The 26,000-nt window shown below is 38.9% G+C and overlaps 4 protein-coding genes across 4 annotated transcripts; 1 reads left to right on the forward strand and 3 right to left on the reverse strand.

Annotated features, from left to right (window-relative positions):
• Positions 1-683: 683 nt before the first annotated feature.
• LOC110943718 lies at positions 684-3,305 on the reverse strand. The gene has a single exon (XM_035974885.1). The coding sequence runs from the start codon at positions 3,303-3,305 to the stop codon at positions 684-686; it is 2,622 nt and encodes an 873-aa protein (XP_035830778.1).
• Positions 3,306-18,505: 15,200 nt separating this feature from the next.
• On the forward strand, positions 18,506-19,797 carry LOC110943719. The gene is made up of 2 exons (XM_022185453.1): positions 18,506-19,484; positions 19,595-19,797. Exons 1-2 carry the CDS (start codon positions 18,506-18,508, stop codon positions 19,795-19,797), a joined length of 1,182 nt encoding a protein of 393 aa, XP_022041145.1.
• An 864-nt stretch (positions 19,798-20,661) lies between these two features.
• On the reverse strand, positions 20,662-22,328 carry LOC110941481 (acyl-lipid (9-3)-desaturase). Its single transcript, XM_022183116.2, has one exon. It carries the CDS (start codon positions 22,173-22,175, stop codon positions 20,832-20,834), a length of 1,344 nt encoding a protein of 447 aa, XP_022038808.1. The 5' UTR covers positions 22,176-22,328; the 3' UTR covers positions 20,662-20,831.
• Positions 22,329-22,847: 519 nt separating this feature from the next.
• Positions 22,848-23,435, reverse strand: LOC110943720 (ATP-dependent DNA helicase PIF1-like). The gene has a single exon (XM_022185454.1). The coding sequence runs from the start codon at positions 23,433-23,435 to the stop codon at positions 22,848-22,850; it is 588 nt and encodes a 195-aa protein (XP_022041146.1).
• Between the last annotated feature and the right edge of the window lie 2,565 nt (positions 23,436-26,000).

The following is a 26,000-nucleotide window of genomic DNA, read 5'->3' on the forward strand; positions in this document are numbered from 1 at the left end:
ATTATCTCATATTATCATTATTTGAACACGAACAAAAACCCGACTTTTCTATCATTTTCCGCTTTTTAGTTTGCAAACTTCTTATTTCAATAGACATTTTCTATTTTTTTATTTTTTTTTGGATTTTTGAAAATTTTTTAATATTTTTTTGTATTTTTCGACTTTTTATGACTCTACTAACGAAACTAAACGATAGTTTCCCATCCCCACACTTAAACTCTACATTGCTCTCAATGTAGGATGGAAACCGACTCAAAAAACTAAAAAATAAATAAAAAATAAAAGACAAAGAGTATAAATGGAAAGGACTTAGCTGGTTATATAACGCGTAAGCTCCCACGGTCTCGTCCAATCCAGCTCGATCGTATAGCATTTCATTCGCGATCGGCTTTTGACACCGACTAGTACACTCGATAAATGCCTGGAATTTGATAAGCAGCTCCAAAATCACCCGAATGGAGATTGAGTACGGGTGGTACATATTCAAACCTGCATAAACAAAAACAAGCAAAAACCAAAGAAGTACCAACTCTAAACAAAAGATTGACTCAAAACTACTAACTTAGACTCATAGTACAAAATAAACGACTTAATAAACAAATAAACACGAAAATACCTAAAACTATGATAATGACTCAAAATCTACAAACTCTACAAAAAAGGGATGTCAACTTTTCTAACACTCACGGAGGATCATGTAGATCCAGCTCACCTCCGTACCAAAACTCACGGGCTGTAGCACCATCATACCTATTACGACCCGCATTTCTCCAAACACCCTCATATATCTCACAACCTCTCAACTCATCATCGGGCGGTTTGAATCTAGATGTATTCTTAATCTCTCCATCCCCACACTGAGGCTTGCTCAGTGTCTCTAGCTTAGATTCTAAACACGCCATTCTCTTCTCTAATTCCTCCATTCTTCTATCCGGTGGATCCCCACACTTGGGTCCTATCGCTTCCTTTAGACTAAAAACACTCACCACCTCTTTCTCATCTCTCTCATCTTTCTCACTCTCCCCCACCGACGCCACTGCCTCCACTTTATCATTCGACCCTCTCAAATTAGTAACCTTAAAAACTACCGATTCCTCACCCGCTATAAGTGTGATAGTGCCTAAAAAGACATCTATAAGAGCTTTGGTTGTGTTCAAGAATGGTCGCCCTAAAATCAACGGTATGTTTTCATCAGCATCCATGTCTAGTACTACGAAGTCCACCGGAAATACAAACTTATCAACTTTCACTAACAAATTTTCTACAATCCCCTGGGGATACTTAATCGTCTTATCCGCTAATGATAGGGTCATACGAGTGGATTTCAAGTCACCAAGGCCTAGTTTCTCATAAAATGAATATGGCATCAAATTAGTACTAGCACCAAGGTCGGCCAAAGCATGGTTTTGGACATCACCACCGAATAAACATGGGATCATGAAGGTTCCTGGGTCGGTTAGTTTCTCCGGTAGCTTATTCAAGACCACCGTGGAACAACCTCCGGTTAATGGAGTGTTAGGAAACTCACCTATCCTATCCTTACGCTTGAGAAAGTCCTTAAGGAATTTGGCGTATTTGGGCATGGACTGTAAGGCTTCGATGAAAGGAAGGTTGATCTTCAATTGCTTGAACATTTCAAGAAATTGCCCATATTCTTTAGCATATTTTTGATGCTTAAGGCGGCCGGGGTATGGGACGCGAAAATGATCAACTAATGGTGACGGTCTAACCCTTACCGGTTGTTTCTCTACACTCTTCTCTACTTGAGGCTCCTCGGTGTGTGCGGTACTTGCTGGGTCTAGCCTATGTTGCACCTTACCGGGAGTCTCCATCTCTATCTCCTCATCTACCTCTTCCTCATCCTCTATCTCTACCCTCTCTCGAACTACCTCTCCTAAACTCTTTCCACTACGGGTGGTGATTGCTTTTACTAAATGGTGAGCCGGGTTAGTGTGAGTGTTACCTGAAAACTGACCAGGAGGGTATTCTTGTAACTGCTTAGCTATATCACCTACTGTCCTTTGAAGATCTAAAAGCGCGGATTGTTGATTTTTAAGCTGAAGCTCTTGATTTTTGTTTATTTGCTCTTGATTTTTAGCGAAATTACCGAATTCAGTTAAAGTTTTCTGTGTAGCCTGATCTCTCACCATCAACTGAGCAAACATCTCCTCAATCCTACTTAGACTACCCTCTGAACCCTTACCACTACCTTGACCCTCTTGATTTGACCCCCCACTAGCAAACTGACCCCCTGAACCTGAACCACTAAACTGACCTCCCTGACCTGAACCACTACTAGTGTATAGACCGGGCCCCCTATTTTGATACTGACCAAATGGAAAACCAGGAGGATTACCGAAAGAGCGGAAACCACTATTATTGCCACTACCACGCCAGTTGGAGTTATAATTAGAATTATTAAAAGGATTCGTGGGACCCCTAGACTGACCGGCTATAAACTCTACCTGCTCGAGTGTAAGTGTGGGACAATCTATCGTATGGTGGCCTCCCCTAAAAACCTCACACCTATCAACCTTTTTCTTAATCTCATTCAGCTCTTGTTTAAGACCCTCTAAAGCAGCAGCTACCGATGAATCCAAGCCAACTTGGTTTACCCCTCGAGTGGCCAAGGAGATAGTCACAGGAATGGAAGTCCTGCTGGTAGTGCTATAATCCATATCAGAATGGGTGAAACTCTCAAACAAATCATTACACTCATTAACAGTCTTTTTACCCATAAGTTGCCCTGCAGCAGAAGTATCGAACCGGGCTTTGATCTCGGGGGTGAGACCATTGTAGAACTTTTCAACGAGTGCCTGGTCCGATAAACCATGCTGAGAACAAGGAGAAATCAGAGTTTGGAAACGCTCCCAGGCCAGGTGATACGGCTCATCAGGCTCCATCCGGAACGAATGATCGCGTAGATGAGATGCTTTGGCAGGTGGGAAATATTTGGCTAAGAAAGCATCTCGTAAACCTGCCCAAGTGGTGAAAGTTCCCGCTGGCTGCGAATCGAACCAGATGGCTACGTGGCCAGCGAGAGTAAATGGGAAAACCTGAAGGTACCTTGCATCTAGATTAACACCCTCAACAGAGAAGGTGCTACAAAGGCGGGTGATGCGGTTAATGTGGGCGGGAGCATCCTCATCATCACGACCGTGGAATTGGCACGAATTAGTGATGGCCGTCACGATGTAGGATGGAATCTGCCAGGACCTATCATTAGTAATGTTGGGAAGGGTGATGGGTGAATTAGCACCGGTGAAACCGGTGGTGGCTTGCTCGTAAACAGTTCGATTGGCCATTTGAACTGTGGGTGGCGGACTCGGAGGACGGGTGGGTGGTGGGGAATTGTGTGGTGACGGCTTCGGTGTGAAGTCGAAGGCTGGTGGTTTAGAGAGTGGAGAGTAGAGTCAGAAGGGGCGAAGTGTCAAGAATAAGAAGAACTTACCTCGGATGAAGACGAGAAGGAAGACTTGATCGTAAGCGGACTCGGCGGAGGTCCCTGCGAGCGCGTATGGGGCATCCACAACAAAACCGAATACAAAACAAGTAAAAAGACTCTAACAAAAGACTCGACAAAATATAAATATTTTTTTTTTTATTTTTGATTTTTATAATTAGACTCCTACAACTCAAACAAACAAACAAATAGCACGTATGATGTCAAACAAGTCCAAACAAAGTAATTAACGCAATCGCCAAAGAGTCCCCGGCAACGGCGCCAAAAACTTGATGTGCTAAAAGTAGTTTAATAAAAACAACTAAAATTAACCTAAATATAGACTCAAAGTAATACTCTAGACTCTCTAAACTCGACTAAACTACTAACCGGCAAGTGAACCGATCGACTCTAGTAAAGCTAAGTAAGTCCGGATATCGAACCCACGAGACTCAATTAAATTACGCTAAGACTCTATCTAGACTAAGACTGACACGACTTAACTAATTTTTTATTTGATTGGGGGGGGGGTTTCTAAAAATCCTAAATTTGCAATTAAAAATTAAATTAAATTAACTAAATTAACTACACGCGAATTTGGACGAAGACTTAACTCAGTGATGATGAAGGCTACCTAGGCTAGACTCATGTTCAACTAGGAATGGATTTCTATTCGAAATTAGCGTGGTATGGAACCGGGATCTTTTAATGCTAAACCCTAAGAAATCCCTACTAAGACCTCTCGACCCTTCTATGGAAGAAACTTGTGAGACTCTACAAGGATGTTACGACTACCGGTTGTTAGATTTCCTCACAGTCCTCTAACTTCTTGGAAAGTGCCCTAATATGACAATCTACCTCACAGCGCGAAAGTCTAAGGCAATTATGGATTTTAACTTGGTTTAATAGACACGTGTATGATTAGGGAACTAAAACCGATTTTTCACAAAACCTAATCCTAACTATATACCAAACCGGGACCTATTAATAACCTCGAGTCTCACAGCGACAAGATTCGTAGAATATCAAGTTTTAATAATCTCTTAATTACCATTTCTAAGGTTATCAGGCGATTCACCCAAAAATTACCCAAACCCGTGAAGATTAGATAATTAACACGAACCTATTCTATGAAAGACATTCATCAAGATTCATTCATGTGAAACGAGCAATTAATTGAAAATCAACACAAGATACGCATGATTTTATCAGTCGTTTCTTGAACAAGTTCGGGACCAATCAGTTGTCTATCTCCGGCTTCGGCCCAACACAACAGTGAGCGACACTTGCAGCCATATAGAGCTTCGAATGGTGCGGCTTTTATGCTCGTATTGTAGCTGATATTATAGGAAAACTCGACCAAAGGTAGGTGAGTATCCCAGCTGCCGCCTAGATCAATTACACATGCGCGAAGCATGTCTGCAAGAGTTTGTATGGTCCGTTCGCTCTGGCCGTCTGTTTGCGGATGGAAGGTCGTGCTTAGATTCAATTGGGATCCAAAGGCCTCTTAGAAGGATTGCCAGATCCTTGATACAAAACGTCCATATCTGTCTGAAATTATCTAAATAGGCACTCCATGACGTGCCACAATTTCCTTAAGATACAGCTCAGCAAGCTTTCCAGTGCTATCTTTCTCTGAATTGGTAGGAAGTGTGCAGACTTTGTTAATCGATCAACTATTACCCATATCATATCGTGCCCTCTGGGGGTCCTGGGTAATTTCGTTATAAAATCCATCGATATTTGTTCCCACTTCCACACGGGTATCTCTGGTTGTTGCAATAGACCTGATGGTTTCTGATACTGCCTTAACCTTAGCGCAAGTTAGGCACTTTCCAACGTAACCAGCAACGTCGCTCTTGAGTTTTAGCCACCAATAGTACTCCTTCAGGTCTTGATACATTTTGTCTGATCATGGGTGGATCGAGTATCTCGACTTGTGAGCTTCATCGAAGATTACTTCCCGAATACCGCCAAAGAGCGAAACCCAAATGCGTCCCATGAAGTATAAGGTTCCCTCTTCGTTTGGAACCAATTGCTTCTCCATACCCCGGAGATATTCAACTTTAAGATTCTCCTCCTTAAGGGCTTCTTGTTGTGCATCATGAATGCGCGAAGTGAGGTTCATTCGAATCGTCATCTCTAAAGCTCGAACCCTTAGGGTTTTGACCCTTTCCTAACGACTCAAGGCATCTGCTACCACATTTGCCTTTCCAGGGTGGTACTTAATCTCACAGTCATAATCGTTCAGCAACTCAACCCATCGTCACTAGCGCATATTTAATTCCTTCTGATTAAATATGTGCTGCAAGCTCTTGTGGTCTGTGAAGATAGTACATCGAGTACCGTACAGATAATGCTGCCAAATCTTCAAAGCAAACACCACCGTGCCAAGTTCCAAGTCGTGGGTGGTATAATTCTTCTCATGAACCTTCAATTGTCGCGATACGTATGCGATGACCTTTTGGCGTTGCATGAGCATGCAACCCAAACCTTGACGCTAAGCGTCGCAGTATACCACGAAGTCTTTAGTACCTTCGGGTAGGGATAGGATTGGTGCATCACATAGCTTGTCTTTGAGAAGTTTCAAAGCTTCTTCCTGCTTGTCTCTCCAGTCAAACTTCTTGTCTTTTTGGGTAAGGAATGTGAGCGGTTGAGCAATCTTAGAAAAATTCTCAATAAATCTTCGGTAATAGCCCGCTAATCCCAAAAACTGTCGTACTTAAGTCGGCGTCTTGGGGGCTTCCCAATTCTTTATTGCTTCAATCTTTGACGGGTCTACACGAATACCATACTTGTTTACCACATGACCAAGGAACCGTACCTCGCGAATCCAAAATTCACACTTTGAGAACTTTGCATAAAGCTTCTCCTTCTTCAACAGTTCCAGAATGGTTCTCAGATGTTGCTCATGCTCTTCCTTCGTTTGTGAATATATCAGAATATCTTCGATAAATACTATCACATATTTATCGAGATATGGCTTGCAAACGCGATTCATCAAATCCATGAATACAGCCGGTGCATTCATCAATCCAAATGGCATCACTAGGAACTCGTAGTGCCCATAACGAGTCCTGAACGCAGTCTTGGGTATGCTCTTCTCTTGAATCCTCAACTGATGATAGCCAGACCGAAGGTCAATCTTGGAGTAATAGCTCGATCTTGCAACTGATCGAATAAGTCGTCAATCCTTTGTAACGGATACCGATTCTTAACAGTGAGCTTATTCAATTCTTTATAGTCAATGCACATCCGCAAGGTTCCATCCTTTTTCTTCACGAACAAAACTGGAGCTCCCCAAGGCGAGAAGCTCAGCCTTATAAATCCTTTATCCAGCAACTCCTGGAGTTGTGTAGATAATTCTTGCATTTCGGATGGCGCAAGTCGATACGGGGCCTTGTCTACAGGAGCAGCGCCTGTAACCAAGTCAATATGGAACCCGACTTGTCTTTGCGGAGGTAATCCTGGTAAGTCTTTGGGGAAGACTTCAGGAAAATCCTTTACCACAGGGATGTCTTCAAGCTTCGGCTCCTCAACCTTCTTATCCACCACGTGCGCCAGGAAGGCGACACATCCTTTTCGTAAGCATTTCTGCACTTTCATACAGCTGATGATTCGCAGGGGCGTGTCACGCTTCTCCCCGTGTACTATGAGTGTTTCATCATTCGCAAGAGGGATGCGAATGATTTTCTCATGATAAACAACTTCGGCTCTATTCTTGGATAGCCAGTCTATTCCGACTACAACATCAAAACTACCCAATTGGACAGGCAGAAGATCGATACTAATTCACCAAGTTCCAATATACACCCTCTAACAACTTCACTTGATTCAACAAGTTTTCCATCGGCTAGTTCTATCGAATAAGGAATATCTAACTTACTAGATTCAATCCCAAGCATACGTTTAAATTCCACAGACATGAAACTATAATCGGCACTAGTGTCAAATAATATGGATGCAAAGTGATTGTTAATGAGAAATGTACCGATAACCACATTAGGGTCTTCGCGGGCGTTCCTTGCTCCTATAACAAATGCTCGAGCTTGAGCGTTGTTTTCCTTCGGGCAGTCCTTCTTGAAGTGCTCTTTACTACCACAACCAAAACATCCTTGGTTTTCCCGTTTCCATTTCCATTCCTACTACCAATACCATTGCCATTTCCGTTACCGTTCCCATTACCAACACCATTTCGGTTTCCATTCCCATTCCTATTACCGCCTCCATTTCTTCTTCCCCAACAGTCTTCGGTACGATGGCCCAATTTTCCACACTTATCGCACTTCGGAATGCGACAAGCTCCCTCATGGTGACGCTTGCACTTGTTACATTTGGGCAGGGTGCCCTAATATCCTCTAGTCGCAGTGTTATTCGCAGTTGCAAATGTTTTCGTCTCGTTGGGTGGATTGGGGTCACGTTTCTTGTTGTTGGAGCCCTTGTTGTTGTTACAGGTCGCTTGATTCAGATTCGAATGTTTCCTTTTCTTGTCACCAGACAACTCAGCATGCGTCTCGGTTTTCTCAGTGGTTTCAATGATAACTTTTCATACGAACAACATCCTCAGTAAGGCTGACAGCCAGAGTTACAGCCTGAGTGATTGTTGCAGGTTCTGCCGATGTCACCATACTACAAATCTCCAAAGCCAATCCCTAGATGTAGCGCTCAATTCGCCTAAATTCAGGAGTCACAAGATAGGGGATCACTCTCGAGAGATCATGGAACCTCTGAGTATAACCTACAATGTCCGCACCAACCATGGACAGATTCCAAACTCAGTCTCCAGCTTTTGAAGCTCATCACGCGAACAGTACTTCTCCCTCATTCGTTCCTTCAAATCATCCCATGACATACCATAAGATCCATCGTCACCCAGAGTCTGGACTTGTAAGTTCCACCAAGTCAAAGCTTCATCGACGAATAACCCAGTAACAAAAGTGACTTGTTGATCTACGGTGCACTTGCTCATTCGGATCGTGGAATCAGTTTTCTCCGTCCAGCGCACGAAAGCCACTGCACATCCGGTGCCATCGTAATTCAGTGGTTTGCAGTCTAGAAACTGCTTGTAGGTGCAGCCTGGAATTTATTCAACCAATTCGCACATGAGCAATCAATGAAACAATGAAACAAAGACCGTTCATAAGTTTCATCAAATTGTAGCAAATCAACTCAAAGTTACCTTGGTTAGGGTTTCCTCCAGATGAATCTCCATGTCTATTACTTCTAGTACCTCCTGAGCCTCCACTGTGCTCAGCACGGTTCGCCTCGTACTAGGCAATAGCTTCAGAAATCTGTTCTTCCAGAAGAGAGTTCAACTCTTCAGCAGTCCTCGGCATCGGCGGAGGTGGAGGTTGGTCAGAACCTCAGGTGTTCACCATTCTCCTAGGCGGACCATACTTCTTGGAGAAACATGGCGCCAATGGTTGTGGGAGATGGTGGGGGTGTAGCGAAGACTAAACTGCGGAGATGAGCTACCTCATCCTCGATCTCGTGGATTTGACGGATCAGGAAACTCATATGCTGCTCAAGTGTAAGGACTCGAGCAGCATAACCATCAACAGGTGCAGGAACAGGTAGTGGTGGTGATACCGGTGGTAGTGGGGATGCTGGTGGGGTTAAAGATGGTGGTGGTGGTGTGACTGGTGGTGGGTAATCCGGTGGAGAAGTCGTCTAGCATCGAGCTCATTCTCCAGCTCATAGACCCTACGACAGAGGATCTCAACCTGAAGCTGGAGTGATAACAAAAGATCATCTCTGGTATATCCAGAGTGATGAGAAGGATGATACGGATCGGATAATGGCATAGTATATGGAGGGAAAGATCGAGATGACTGAAAGCATGGACTCAACTTGTAACACCTCGAAAATTCGCGACCTATAATGTGTTGACACGTGTCATAAGTTTGCACGTGGCAATAATTACTATAGAGGGACTAAAGTTGACAAACATGGAAAGTATGTGAATTTAAGGGTTCAAAATGTCAAAAAGGGATAAATATACTTTACAGTAACCCTAAATGATACTCGTACCTTCAAACGAATGAATCATGGATCATACGGAACGAAATGTGGAAGAAAGTGAGAGATTACAAACTACAAGGGTTAAATGTGTCAACATGTTTAAGTTATACCTCTGAGTGACCCTTTAACAAACCTGAGGCTTTGTAACGGTAAAATATGCTCACTACAATGCACGATATAAATTTCATCAAGTTCCGTTATAGAATGAGAAAGTTACGATCGAATTCGTACGCGAGGGGTTAAAAGCGTCAACTTTGAGAGTTAGGACTTTTCGGGTAGTTGTAAACTAACCGAGGGCTTAACAAAGCGGGTAAAAGTCACGAGGCCCTTATACGTAAATAAGAAAGGCCCAAAATGCAAAGTTACCCCTTCGAAACGCCAAGAGCCGACTGTAATAATTGATAAAGATTTGAAAATCTTACATCAGGACTCAGGCGGGCCGCGTAAGATTTAAAAAGGGCTTACGCGGGACGCTTCAATATGTGAATGATTTGAAATCTGTCAGGGTGATCCAGGCGGGCCGCGTAAACCTTGTAAAGGTCTTACGCGGGCCGCGTCAGACTCCCAGATGCAGAAAACGTGGACATAAGCACTGTTTGGTGTTTTAACCGACTCTAGACATTATTACAAGAGCATGGGCGCCCCCTAAACGACCCTTAGCACTCAGCGACACTTTTTGATGATCTGGTTACACTTGTAGAGTTGTGTGGCATGATCTAATGCATCTAAGACTACTATATAAAGGCCTTATGTGCAACCATTGTAAGCACACCTTATTTCAACATTTCTGATCATTTCTAGAGCTCAAGTGTCTTCACTACTCATCTCTGGTCATGCATAGGACTTCAGTAAGTGTGCTTAACCCTTCTTAGTTAAGTTTTTGCTTAGTTATTGCTTAAAAGTCAATCCGTCGTAATTAACGATTGACTTAACGATTAATCACAAATGGTCCAGTGGTTAGTCGAATCAAAGGTAGTTATATGTTGGTAATTATGTGGGAATTAAACCCTTAAAAGGGCACCCTCTGATTCCCACTCTAACTAGTCCAAATGACAGGTCAAAGTTGCTTAGAAAAAGTCAACAGAATGCTAATTTTCGATTTAATGCATAATTAACAATGTAGATGGCATGTAACCTGTTTTATCACTAATATAACTTGATAATAAGTATTATAACTGATCTAAGCTTGTTTGATCCGACCATTTACTGTTTTGACTCGGTTCGGGACCGAAAGTCGCAAAACTTTGACTTTTGCTTTGACTTCAGTGCTGACCCGATTTGGTATGTCTTAGATATGCCTTAGGACTCTCTTAGGACTAGGTTACATGATGGTATAACCCTCTGTGGCTGGTCCGTTGTTTGTCCGAGTCGTTTGCACATTTCCGGTATATGCTTAAAGTTGACCATAATTCCCTTTTGACTTTAAAACGAGAATTTTGGATATGTGAAAGGACAATAACCTTAGTTACTGATTTCTAAGCATGTCCCTAAAATTTCATGTCAATCCGAGGTCTAGAATAGGAGTTATGCTAAAAAGCGCAAATAAGAAAAACTTTAGTAATTAAGCGGCGCATTTAGCATAAAGCCTATCTAAACCCGAATTTCGACACCAAACCTTTTACACACTGATGTAAAATAATATTTTGGGATTTTTAAAGATTTTTAGTTATTTTTAACCTGCTCATAACCTACGGTTATGACTTTGATTCGGTGAATACCGAATATAGCCTTTTCGGACCTAAAATGAGTTCTACATGGTATTTTGACCCGAATCCAATTACTACTAACTTCATATAATAAATAAAGTATTTTGAACTTTATAACTTGGTCAGAAAACTCAGATTTCCTGGTTAACCCAGAAATCTCTTTTGTAATCTTTAAAAGGACCAAAATACCCCTACGGGGCGTATATTGAGATTAAACTCGTCATGAGCATAATGGAAGGTATCCTACTGATATCACAACCTCTTTAGAGCATATTAACTTAGGAAACCTGTGTAGGACTCTCACGGTTACCCGACGCCATTTACGCGTTCGGTTCGGTTTATGTAACTAGTTTACATAAATTAGCCGAAACGGGTCAAACCTTGTCATTTTTATCTCAAAATCCAGAATGTGGTTGGATTACCCATATTAAACAAGTCTTCAAACCTGTCAGGTCTAAATCACGTTTTACTCCGGTCTTCGCTTAATCGTGTGTTCGAACCGCATCTTTCGTTAACACTAACCGGTCTAAGCTAAGGCTAAATTAAAAGACCCGTTAGGATTCTAATAGGTTATTATAAACCTTCGTTCTATAATAGAAGACCCGGTAAAAGCTACATGTGTTAGTTGTTTGTGAATTATACTTGCAAAGGTAAATACTTTTAACTTGTTTCCCTATACGGGCTTGGGGTACGGTATATAAAATACCGCTTGGTCGGGCTATTGACCTTAACCGATTAGTGGTTAAGTATTATCAATATGACCCGTTAGAAATTTGATTTGTTTGCTTAAAGCCTTTGGGGGGTTAATGACCATGTCCCGGATATCCCTGGCTTCATCTTACGAGATGGCCACGACCTAAGCACGGGGTGTAGGCGTACACCTGACAGTTGCATATGAAAAAGGGTATCTCACTTAAGGATTAACCTTGTGGGCATTATACCTGTGGTGTGTCTATTAGCCTTTAACCCGGTCTACGGAACGGGCTACTAAACGCAAAGAAACATGTAATTCGTTTACAAGTATTATATTAAAATAAATATCCTAAGTTATAAAAGTTTGTGCCTTGTGCATTCAAATCAATTTTATTAAACCTTTTACAAAAGTGTCGGTTGAATGTATTTACCAGTGTAAACTGACGTATTTTCCCTAAAAGGTTAACTGAAGGTACTAAACGAAATAGGCTGGCTTCCTCCTAGAGTCCACAATAAGTCTCGCGAGCTTGGATGTCAACCTGTTGAACAATATTCCTATTTATTTTTGGATCCCCTGTGGATTATTTTCAACTATTTGTGATACTTGATATTACAATAACATTCGGTTGAAATATATCTATTTTTCCTTCCGCTGTGCATTTACATATTGTGTTGTTTGACTATATTGTTGCCAACTACGTCACGATAGTCCCCCACCGGGCCCACCGGTGAAACGTGTGGAAATCGGGGTGTGACACAACTCGGGTGGTGGTACATGTGGGTGACCTGAGGGCTCTCCCTCATGAGTAGGGGGTGTATGCGGAAAGGATGAAGCAAAACGAATACTACATATCCAGCTAGAATGGTCCACTGGGACGGGTGGCTGTGAGGAGCTGTCACTGGCAATGTGAGTGGGAGTATGAGGAGGTGTATCAGTAGGTGTGGGAACATGAATGGGTGTAGCTGGTGCAACAGACATAGCATCATCATCATCCGCAGGGTAAGCCTCTAGTCATGCGACTCGAAGGCCAGAAGAGGTCACTGACTCGAAGGAATCTGTGTCAGAATCAAGGTCAGAATCAGAAGAAATGTCAATGACAGAGACAACAGGGGATGCTACGTCTAGGATGGCGATGTCGAATACCTCACCATCGCCCAGCTCGTTTTCAGGGTGATTCAGCTCAAACCCAAGAACGTCAACATCATCCTCCAAATCAACAATGAAAGGCTAATCCTCAGCAGGGATGGCAGCAAGGAGAATATGATGAATCGGGATAGGCTCGACAAGATGCTCGCTATCGGGATGTCCAATGATGAGCTAATCGTGAATGGGTAGAGGAAAAGCTAGAACGTCATCAACAAAAGGGACGTCGTCACCAAAGAAGCGAGATATAACAAACAAATCCTACAAAAGTGGCAATGGAGCGTCGACACGTAATCACTTGAAACACATACGACATCCTTGAGCAAAGAGACCATGCGTACATCCACTTAGTTCCCTGAAATACATGTAAGTTTTGGAAAATCGTCAACATAAGTTGGTGTGAATTCATGCAGTTTTGTGTAAAACATTTAAATATTTTGCTGTAAGAATCATGGTATGTCATTGTACTTGAAAAAAAGTATTCTGTAAATGTAAGGAATTGAGACACAAAAGCACTCTCGGTAACAAAGTGGCCAAGAGTGTGGCTGCCTGAAACCTATTAGATCTAACCTTTTGTTCTGCGGTCTAGGTATCACGTTGATTAATGGTGCTTAAGTCTCTCCCTATTCGTGACATGATCTATAGTATCATTCCTTAGTTTTGTTTCTACATACCATAGTACATGTATTTTCCCCAAGTTTAGAAAAAAGAAAATGTTTAAAAATGGGGACGTGAACTCACAGTTTTGCGTATCATGCGTTGTAAACTTCACCGGCTTGTCTTCTAGGCGTCATGACCTATATGCGTTCTATGTGCGTTAATCACTAGACTTGTAACACATTATGTACAAGTCACCATCTTAAGTTAGTATTTGTTTTGTGTATGTTCATCGTTTGTGACGGTCGTGCCCTTGTTTGTCGAGTCTCGCCTGTTCGTCGTGTTCATGTATTTTGAATTTGTATTGTTCTCTTGTAAATATATATTTTACTTCCCAAAAATATATATTTGTTTATGTGATAGGTGAAGATCAATAAGTGTTAAAAATAAACTATATTTTTAACTTATCCAAAATATGTTACTTATATTATTTTTCGAAAATAAATATAAGTATTTTGTTAAATAATATTTCCTATATTATTTTTGTGCAAGTATACTTAGGAAAGTATACTTGTATTTTTATGTAAATACTTGTGTATTTTACATTATTTGCCAAAAAAATCAATACTTTGATTTTTAATACTTTGCGGAATTATATTTCTTAAAAATAATATATTTTTAAGACTTGTGTGAAAATATATATTTTGTTGTGCTTGTAAAATATCTATATTTATTTTTGTCATTTTCCGATTTTATATAATTTCCATTACTAGGTAGTAATTATATATATTTGTCCAAATATATATTTATGTCCAAAATTGTCCAAGTCCACATGTGTTGAGGAATATATATTTATGTTAATATATATATACTCTTGCATTTGTTCATATATTCTTTTTTGAGGAATTTTGTATACTTGTATACTTAAGTATCCTTAAGCATTTGTATGTGTATTTTGGTATTTATACTCCTTGGGAGTATTTAGTATATTTTTAAGTTTCTAATACACTACTACATATAATACACATAATATACACTTAGCACATAAATTGGTGACAACTAGATATATATATTTTTCTCTAAAAATATACATACTTAATATCGATTTTAAACTTGAAGGAAACATTATTTCTTAGCTTGTAATTTTGTATAAAAATAAGGAAACCTTAGTAAATATTTTAGGTGAATTTTTAGGGAATAAGTTTCACCAAAACTTATATTTTTCTAAGTGTCAAAATTTTATAAAAATTTTGACATAGTTTCCCCTAAAAATGACGGTTTCCCATGTTTTCAAAACATGTGTTTATTTTCTTTTCATCATCAAAATCAATTTCCAATCAAGATCACAAGTTACATACACTAATTCCATCATGTAAAATACCATGATGAACTTGGCCTTTGTTAAAAAGGTGTAGTCTTTTAGATCTACACTTTACATACATGAATCTTTCAAAAACATGTGTTCTTGTTAGGTTTTAACAATCTTTATATGAAACTTTAACTTACAAAATAAACCATCCATGAGTTTTAGGGTTTCAAAATTATGAACAACATATTCTAAAACCATTTTTAAGTTTATTTTGAAGATCTTTATGTTCATCATCAAGTTTCATCATGGATCTTTCAAGATCCATGCTTAACATACTTGAACCTTTCAAAAGTAAGCCTCTTGATGAACTTTTTACCAACTTGTTATGATGTTTAGTTTCATAAATTAACTTTACATAAACTTAGTCACACAAGAACACAAGAACATACTTTAAAACTTATTTTTCAAGTTCACATAAAGACTTTTCAAGTTCATCTTCAAGTTTAACCATGGATCTTTGAAGATCCATGCTTAAACTTGTTAGATCTAAGCTTCTAACAAGCTTTAACATGGTGTATCTAAACATAAACACAAGATTCAACAACAACAACTTCATAACATGCATCAAACATCACTAAAAACACTTGTTTTTCTTTAGATTATGTTAGATCTTCATATCTTCATCTTTTAAAGTTTAGTGTCTTAGATGGTGTAACTTGTACATAGCACTAACATGAAGTAAAATAGAGTTTAGCATGCTTACTACTAGCTCTAATGGCTAGGGAAATGGCACAACCAAGTAGAAGATGAAGATAGAAGAGTATGAGATGTTAAAAGCTCCACAAGGTGGTTCTCTAACTTCTAGCACTTCAAGCCTTCTTAGATAACCGTCTTACACCTTGATATAACCTTTGATTGCTTGGTTGATGGTTGAAAATGGTGGATGTATATCTATGTATGTAGGGCCGAGAATAAGAGAGGAAGAAGGAGAAGGAAGATGATGAAATTTGAAGTAGGAAGATAATGTTTCAAGTCCTTGAGTTAGTCCTTATAACCTTCCAACCATCCTTTAACCACAAGGTTTTATGTCTAATATCTTGCCTACACTTGAATATTTTAATGGAGAGTTGTTGGTGGGCCACTATGGGGTCAGTCAAGATAGGGGGGGGGGTGTTAAGTGTAAGTTTTTGGAACTTTGAAGGTTATAAGTGTAAATTAGAAGGTTTATGTAATATTAAGTGTGTTTATGTATTTTTATGATTTTTAAGGTGTTTTATCACCATAACTAGCTTTATATCATAAAAACAATGCTTCTAGTATAGTTTTGATGTTTTGGGTAGTGTCCGATTATTCGTCTAGTTACCGGTTCGTTAAAATGCTAAATTGCGCAGTTTTACTAGGTATGAAGTACCTTTTGTGACAGTTTTTATTCCCGACACTTTACAAGTTATTCTGGACACTAAAACATCAACTCTGCATAGTATTTCAGTGTTTAAATGCTGTTTTATGGCTGAATTATCCTGAATTCTGCAGAATTCAGCATTTAAAGTGAGTTTCGGGTGCCTTTTAGTGCTTGTTTTAGCTTCCGGAAAGTGTATATGTATTTTTGATGCTGATACAACTTGTCTTACCGGTGAGTTTACTAATCTTTCTGACGCAACCTTAATTTAATGCACAACACGATATTCAAAGTATAAAACATGCATGATTTCATATGTAAAGCAAGTAAGCACATAATGTTGACGGTTAAGCACATAATTGCAGGAAATAGAAAAAATAAATAAAATAGTACGGAAATTACCGGTTTTGTGCCAGTTGTCACACTTACTTGGCTACTTGATGATGTATTAGTTAGTTGTTATTCTTTTCATTCATAACCTTCTGAATCATCCTTGTGATAATTTGTGTAATGGTGAATCATACAATGAGGATAATCCTCAATGCTTAACTTACATGACAATCTATGAAACTCATGATGGACTTAGCTTAGGATTATTATTATAACTCTATATATATATATATATATATATATATATGAACTTGGCCGAATTTGTGATAACAATCGGGTTATGATTATTCATCATGAACTTAGGCTAACTTATCTATGATTCTAAGTCTCTCATTGATTAATTTTAGTAGGCAAACTAGGACCCATGAAATCACATACAACTTAGTGTCAAAACGATTACTTAGACTAGATATACTTTTATGCATACATACTTTTATACTTAAATTCTAAATTCTGAATCTAACCACTCCATAAACGCCGTATGGCCTTACTTTTGATTTTCCATTCTCTAACAACTTGTCACTCACGGATAATCGGAAAGCATTGCAAAATTGTGAGCATACATGACCCCTTTTTCCTTTTACACCTTTGGGTGCAATACGTTATACTATTTAAACACACGAAATCATACTTTATGCTTAAATCACAAACACAAACAATCCAATCATACATGCTTAAATATGTGATACTTGATTTGTATACTTGGATGATTCTTTTATGCGATTTACTTGTCATTAACTTCGTACGAGCCCCCCTTAACATGTATAGCGCTATAGGAGTAACGCACCGCCTGTATTTTTGAGGTCATGTTAAGTCCTTTAAACTTGCGGTAATCAGAGGATTGACTTGTATAATTGCATGCCATGTTTACATGAATCTCGTTCATTATTTTTGTCATGTGGATTGTTCAAATTCTTATACTTATATGCTAGTGCTCAAAACTTGTATACTCGTCAATACTTTTGTATTGAACTATACTTTGAAACGTATTGCAGGATTTTTGATGATGATGATGATGATGCACGGAACTTAGTAGGATACCTAGAAACACACCAAACTTAAATTCATGTTTACTAGTTTAGTCATTCAATACTTGTTGTAATTTGTTCGTTCCAAACTTGTTGAATTTATATTTCAAACAATGTACTTGATATTAGCAATGAAATTATTTATTAAATAATTGTCACATTTACTGTTATGAAGTCTCGAGCAATCTTGTTCGTCTCACTCCGATGTTTACACCATCGGTTGGGGTGTGATAGCAATATATTTGATGGATGGAGTTAAAAGAAGTGAAGAAATAAGAATGAAACTACTCAAATATGCTTTAAATTAGTAGCAACTAAAGCTAAACTCATGTCACAATTTTTAAAAATCTTTAAAAACTCTACAATAATCCTGATGTATGTAGTTAAAAAACATTAAGTGTGTGTAATTGTAATTGTTTGTATTGATTATAAATTAGACTAGAAGGAGTGGGGGCCGGCTGAGGCCCGGCTAGGACCGGCGCCGGTCCCCCACACCGCCCCCCTCCATCCCACCCGTCCTCACCAGCAAACCCAAGCCGGGCTCGCCGGGCCACCTTTGAAGCATATAGCCGTTAATAACGGCTAGTTTTATAAAAAAAAAAAAAAAAAAAAAAAAAAAAAAAAAAAAAAAACCTTTTTCAATGTAAATATATACCCATTCTTTATACCATTTCTTCAATATTTCACCCATTCTTCTCCCATTCTCATCCATTTTTATAAAAAAACACTCCCATTTTTATACCAATCTTTTATAAAAAAATATCTCTTCATCCACAATGGCATCTAATCCTTGGTGGTCCGGCTCTTCTTCGGATGAAGAGGAGATGTTTTTCGCAAACGCTGTGGTAAAGGCGGCGCAGATTCTTTTGGAAGAGGAAGAGGAAGAGGACTCGTCTGAAAACGTTATTACCAGACGAATACAGGTTAACAGAGACCGCGAAGGAGCGCACGAGAAATTGGTTAACGATTATTTTTCTGATGCACCCCTTTACAACGCCGACACTTTCAAACGAAGGTTCCGAATGAGTCGCCGTTTATTCACACGGATTGCTGATGATTTGGCGGGGCTAGACCCGTTTTTCACTCAACGACCCGATGCTCGTAATTATGAAGGGTTCACCACGTTACAAAAGTTTACTGCAGCCATTCGCCAACTGGCGTACGGGACAGTGGCCGACGCGTTGGACGAGTACTTACAAATGTCGGCAAGAACCGCGCGGGAATGTTTGTATCGGTTTTGCCATAATGTGGTGAAACTGTATAGCAAAAAATATTTGCGGAAACCAAACGCGTATGATGTTCAACAGTTGTACCAAGCTCATGAAGCAAGGCACGGGTTTCCGGGAATGCTTGGTAGCATTGATTGTATGCATTGGGCGTGGCATAACTGCCCGACTGGGTGGCGAGGCCAATACACGCGAGGTGATCACGGCTATCCAACCTTAATACTTGAGGCCGTGGCGTCACAAGATTTGTGGATCTGGCATTCTTTCTTTGGGCTCCCTGGTTCACTCAACGACCTCAACGTGCTGTACCAATCGACGATCTTTAGCGATATCGTTAATGGAATCGGACCGGACACCCGTTTTACAGTTTCAGGGGTTGAGTATAGACGCGGGTATTATCTTGTTGACGGAATATATCCGTCTTGGTCTACAATTGTCAAGACTATTTCATATCCTGAGGACGAAAAAAGGAAAAAAATTCGCCAAGCGTCAAGAAGGTGCAAGAAAAGACATCGAACGTTGTTTTGGTGTTTTAAAAAAAATGGGCCGTCCTTGAACAACCGGCACGTGCGTTCACACCGAAGCGGTTGCGCCTGATTATGTACGCTTGCATTTTGCTCCATAACATGATTATTGAAGACGAAGGTCGGGCGATTTGTGAGTATGATGAGAATGCATCTTACGGGAATACTGTCCCGGTAGATCCGACGCAACAGGATTTAAACTCGTTCGCGCTAACCAACGACTTCACGCATATAAACCTTCAACAGGATTTGGTAGAACATATTTGGAACAACGTTAACGTAACGGACGGTGCAGAAGAGGAAGACGAAGACGAGTAGTTTAGTTTTTTTTTTTAGGAAATGTAATATTTTTTTTTATTTTTCGGAAATGTATTTTTTTTTTTAGGAAATGTAATTTTTTTTATGTTATGAAATGAATTTATTTATGTTGTATTTGTTAATTTTTATAAAGTTTTTATTAAGTTAATAAAGTAAACTTAGAAAATTATAAAATAATGAGGTGGGGTAGTCCCATCCTCCATCCCCCTCAATTATGAAGGAGGCCCATCCCCCCCCGAGCCGCCTACGTGGCACCTACGTAGAGGCTCATCCCCGTAGGGATGAGCCAAACCATACCCTTTAGTCTTAGGAGTTTTAGTAATGAGAGGAGCCAAGAAAATTCCATCTACAAGTACCACACCGAGCAAACTCCTTTATTACATGTTTCATTGAATGCTACACCACTTTAAACATGATTATACTTAGTAATGTGATGTACAATTGTGGTGAATGACGTGATAAAAGTTTCCTTCATCAACTATACTACTTATGTTGCTTAACGTGAAAATTAAATAGTTCAAATACAGACACACTGATACTTGTATCATATCATACCTATTCATTTTTTAGATATATTTATACACACATCCATATGTATTTATTGTTGTAAAAAAATATATTTTACATAAATAACAATAATTACGTATAATATACACAACTCCATATTTTACCATTTTTTTAATACTAAAAGGGATATAACATCAATAGTATATTGTTTTACAAATAAATAATAATATAATTGTTGTTTGTTAATTGGATTGTTAAATTTGTTATTTCCAACACTTTCTATTTTGTCCTTTTATGTGAGTGTCACATGATAATAGATTTCTCAAAATAACAAAAATTGATGGTTTATACGTTAAATCATATCACCTAATATTATAATCTTTAATTATCAAAATATCACTTTCAATACAATTTTGAGTAATTAAATTTGAAAGCAAATTATTGAACATACAACAAATTAAGCAAAACAAGATTACTTTGCATAAACATAAATAATGGCCAACCCCACAGCCCTCATTATCTTAGCGTTAGCCAGGAGAGTTCATGGCTTCCCAGACCAGATTCTTCGGGACAGGTTTCGTCAAGTCACGAGCCTGTAGAGCCGCGGTGCGCAGGGTTGCAATCGTCATCTCATTCGCCTTGTAGAAAGAGGCAGAATCATATGGCAACCCATGTTTCTTACACAACTCCTTTACAAATGGAGAAATCTTCCTAAGATGACATCTAGGCAACCTTGGAAAAAGATGATGTTCAATTTGAAACTGCAACCCACCATGAAACCAATCCATGAATTCAGAACAAGTGATGTTAAGTGTCCCATTGGTTTGCTTCTCGAACCAATCGTTTCCACGTGGTTCACCAACATAAACGCTAGACGAAAAATGGTTCAAAGTGAACTGAACATGTTGAATCCCAGTGACCGAAAAGCTCGCCAACACAAACATAACGCGCTCGCCCCAATTAGGCAAGCAAGAAACCAACAAAGGGTACCATATCCAAAACACTAAAAGCCCCAAAAGCTCCTGACCCCTATTCGCCACACGTTTATTCGACAAAAGCAACACAAAAGATTGCGCGAACAGATTGAGTCGCGCTACACACATAACCGGATAATATGTGTAATGCTGGTAACTAACTAACAACCTAGTCACCCAATCAAAATTCAATTTTCTTTCATAGTACTTTGATGTCAAAGAATCGAAAAACTTCGAAGACACCACAAACACTGGCATGTGTTGAAGATCAGGGTCATACTCAAGACTGTTGACAGCAATATGATGAGCAGTATGGTTCCTCTTCCACCACCCAATACTAATTCCAGCAAGACAGTTACCGGTCAAGATCTGCGCATACCGATTAAACTTCCGGTCAATCATGATCTGATAATGACCAGAATCATGCCCAAGCCACCCACTTTGAATCCAAAGAAACCCCATCAACCCACCACAAACCAAATGAACCAAACAACTTTCGCTACACAACACACCATAAACACAAACAGCAAACAGCATTGCAATAAAGATCAAGGATATCAAAACCCCATGTCCTTTCTTTTCAAACAAACCCATTTTCTTAAACTCGGAGTACAACTTTCTATAGTCTTTTGACACATCAGAAACTGTATAATCTTTAAGATAATACCCATTAAAGAACTTATCAAGATGGGTCCAAGCAGTGGGTGGATGAAGTGCAATGTAAGCATCTGTGACATCTTGACCAGCAAGATTCAGCAATGGTAGATCACCACCTGGGTGAGTTTTCATCCACTCTGACACATCATACACTTTACCCTGAATGCAGATCCACAAATCGCCTGATTGGTTATGAGTTTTGAGTTCATCTGAAGTAATATACTTCTTGGGTTCCCCCATTGATGATAAAAAAAAAAAAGTAAACTTTTTTTTTCTTGAAATGTAAAGGGGATTTAAAGACGCACAGTTTCTATCTATTCATGGTAATGAGTTATTGGTGTAGATGGGTTTCTTGTGAGCTGTATTTTGAGTTCAGTTTTTTGTTTATTTATAGAGTGCAGTTATTATTATTGTATTGGTGTTATGGGGTAGATATTTTCGGTGAAGTGTGATGGGTGTTATTTGGCATTAGCGCCAATGGAGTTTGAACCGAGCATATTCTTTCAAAGATTGGAGAGCCACTGGGACAGTGGCATGTGCTAAGCAGAAAGACAGCAAGAGATATGTGATGAGAGAGTGAAAGTAGACACGTGTCAGGATGTTTGTGGTGAATGGAACTAGATTTGGGTGTACCTTTACTCACATCTTGATTATGGAGATATTATAAACATTAAGGATTTATATGTAAGGAAAACTTATCATATAATATTTTATTTTGAGAGTTGGGATGCACGAGTTCCTTATCTTCTTTATATTCGCTTATAAGTTACTAGCCTAACGACCCGTGTATTACACGGGTTGTTAAAAGATAATATGGATTAATAATAGTTGTTTACATTAAATGTTATCACTATATACACATATTTAAACAGATCATGTAATAACTTTTTATTGACAATTATAACGTATATATCACAAATCGTTGAATATCTCTTTATACACCACATTAGTTGTTTTATCCGTAGGTTTTCCATTGTTGTCAAGTATGAGTATCTTCACACTATTTCTTGTTTTCACCCTTGATAAGGCAACATACAACTGACCATGAGAGAAGACTGGTTGTTTGAGGTACAAACCTACTCTTGAAAGAGATTGACCTTGACTTTTGTTGATGGTCATTGCAAAACATACGGCCAGTGGAAATTGTCTTCTTTGAAAAGAGAAAGGAATCTTTTTATCAGAAGGTATCAAGTTTAATCGAGGGATATATGTGCAAGTACCAATATTTGAACCAGATATTATCTCTGCTTCTATTACACGGTTGTGCAGCTTCTTTACTTGTAGCCTTGTACCATTGCACAATCCATTCCGTTGATCAATATTTCTTAATAACATGACTGGAACACCAACTTTAACGACTAACCTATGATTAGGTAGGCCAGATATTTTAAGACCATTGAGCACATCTGGAGAGTAAAGTCTTTGTTGTGTAAAATTTACATCTTCAGACGGACAAAGACTGTCAGAACTAAGATACTCTTTTTCTTCACCAGGAAACATTGCTAGCAACCTGTCATTAATCTCATGAACAACTTCATTTTTAGGTGCAAGTATGGCCCGGTCACTAAAATAGTTATGGGCGTCTACGTTTTCCAAGATTGATGGATAAACAAAATCAATTAAACTTCCAATTGGATCAGATGGATCAGTATCAAAAGATCTCGTGGTATTTCAATAGTTGCTTCTCCATCATTTGGACCACCAACGTTTCCCTCACCCAAATCCAAAAGCCATTTGCCAAAACTATTTATTTCATCAACATCAGCCGTAGATCTTCCAACCGTTAACCTCATGTTTCTAGTTAGTCTTAGCAATTTACATTTACTCCACAAATAAGACGAACATAAGGAGGCATTAACAATCTCTTGTCTGCCACCATTTGGAACAACAGGTAATATTTGTCTAAAATCCCCTCCAAAAACAATAACTTTACCTCCAAAGCGGATTTCAGAATTTAGAGATGTGTCAATGTTGAAAACGTCATTCATTGTTCTGTCGAGCGCTTCAAATGCATGTTTGTGAACCATAGGTGCTTCATCCCAAATTATCAATTTAGTCTCGTGAAGTAATTTAGCCAAATCACTTTCTGGTTTTATATGGCATACGGAATCTTCAGTAAGATTCAACGGTATGCTAAACCTGGAATGTGCAGTCCTGCCACCATCTAACAACAACGATGCAATTCCACTGGAAGCCACATTTAACACGATTTGACCTCTTGATCTAATTGCAGTGGACAATGTTTTCCATAGAAAAGTTTTACCTGTTCCGCCATAGCCATAAAGGAAAAAAATCTGACCGTTATCACTGTTTACTGCTGCCATAATCTCTTCAAAAACAGTGCGTTGTTCATCAGTTAACATTGTCAAATGACTATCGTACAGATTTCCAAGGTATGTTGTATCATATGCCTGCTCCTCGTATATCAAACAAAAATCGGAAATACCTGAAGACGACATATCTGGATATGGCATTGATTCAAATCTTCGCAAAGAAGAATTATTTCGCAATAAAAACTTTTCAATTTCGACCAACACATAGTTCTTCAGTTGGTGATCCGGAATTGATAACGCTACGAAATAAGAAAGAAAACAAATTCATCTAATGAATACGGAAACCATTTCATCATAATAAGATAAATTAACTTAAATAATGATGAACAAATCAAATTATTTTTTTAAAAAAATATAAGTACTAAATTTCAGTGTAAACAAAACGTACCTGTCACTCGATGGTATTTTGCTAATCTGTAAACAAAATCGTCCGCCATGTATCTCCACGAAGTTTCCCAAACAACCTCAGGTCTAGAAAGACTACCGGATAACAACATCGTAGAAAATAAATTGCGAATGTATGAAGCGCTTCCAGTTAAATTTGCTTCTTTTATTGCCTCTACATATTCTGAATCATCATCTAAAAGGCCAAGTGCGTAGCAAGCATCTCTGTATGTATCGTAAACTTTACCATTAACTGTTTTAATGTCGTCAAACGATGTTGGTCCTCTAACCTTGTTAAGAAGAATTCTCAAGAAATACGCTTCACCTAAAGTTGGAGATACGGAATGAATCCTGCCAATTGATTTTTTTCCCTTTTCTTGGTTCCCATACTCGCTTGTCAAGCTTCCATACATAAAAAATAGGGAACTGAACGTATGTAAGTGTACGTGCCAACAGGTCATTTGGGTCTTTATTACGTTCCATCCATGATAGAAACATTGAAGATTTAACTGAAGGTTTGTTTAGAACGGAGTTAATATCCTCGTCAGGGCCGAAAACAACAGGTTGTTGGCCAGGTAAATGGAATGGAAGCCTCATAACAGAAGGTCTTCTATAATGTACCTCATTAGCAAATATCCTCCAAGATGCTTCGCAAGCTGATATATAACGGCAATCGTAATACTCTTTGATCTCGTCTTGTGGTTGCTCTTCCGGTTGACTATCACCACGCGCAACAGCTATAGTGGCTCGATCAGGACCTTTATTGATGTATTTAAAAAGATATTTTATAGACGCGGCTTGATTGCACCATTCAACGTTGATATGAGCTTGATATCTTTTCAATAATTTTTTGTTATAAGGAACCACACTCCTGTTATCAAGCTCAATTTTATTTTTCACAACAGAAGAACCATTGTTTCTCCTTCTGTATAATGGAAACCCATTTGAATCAAGTGTTGTATGATCTTGAAACTTTTTTGGAAAGCCTTTTGAACACTTCATATCTACCATACATGGAGAGCTCAACCTAGCATTACCACATGGACCATGTATCATATACTCTTTCACCAGGATGAATAACTCTGGATCTTCTTCTCTGTTTGGAATTTCAGCAGATATAAATGAATCAACATGGTCCACAGTAGGTAATTTGAATTCAGGTTCCATGAATAAGCATAAATGTGCATGAGGCAAACCACGTTTTTGGAACTCGATAGTGTAAACAACTACAGAAAAATAAAACAAAGTGTTAGCTTTGATGATGACTAATAATTGAATTATTTTGTTAACATTACCTGCTGACGCTTTGCCTAATAGATGATTCTTTTTTAAATCTTTGCAGATAGAA

Source organism: Helianthus annuus, chromosome 7, assembly GCF_002127325.2.
Source record: "Helianthus annuus cultivar XRQ/B chromosome 7, HanXRQr2.0-SUNRISE, whole genome shotgun sequence".
NCBI lineage: Eukaryota > Viridiplantae > Streptophyta > Magnoliopsida > Asterales > Asteraceae > Helianthus > Helianthus annuus.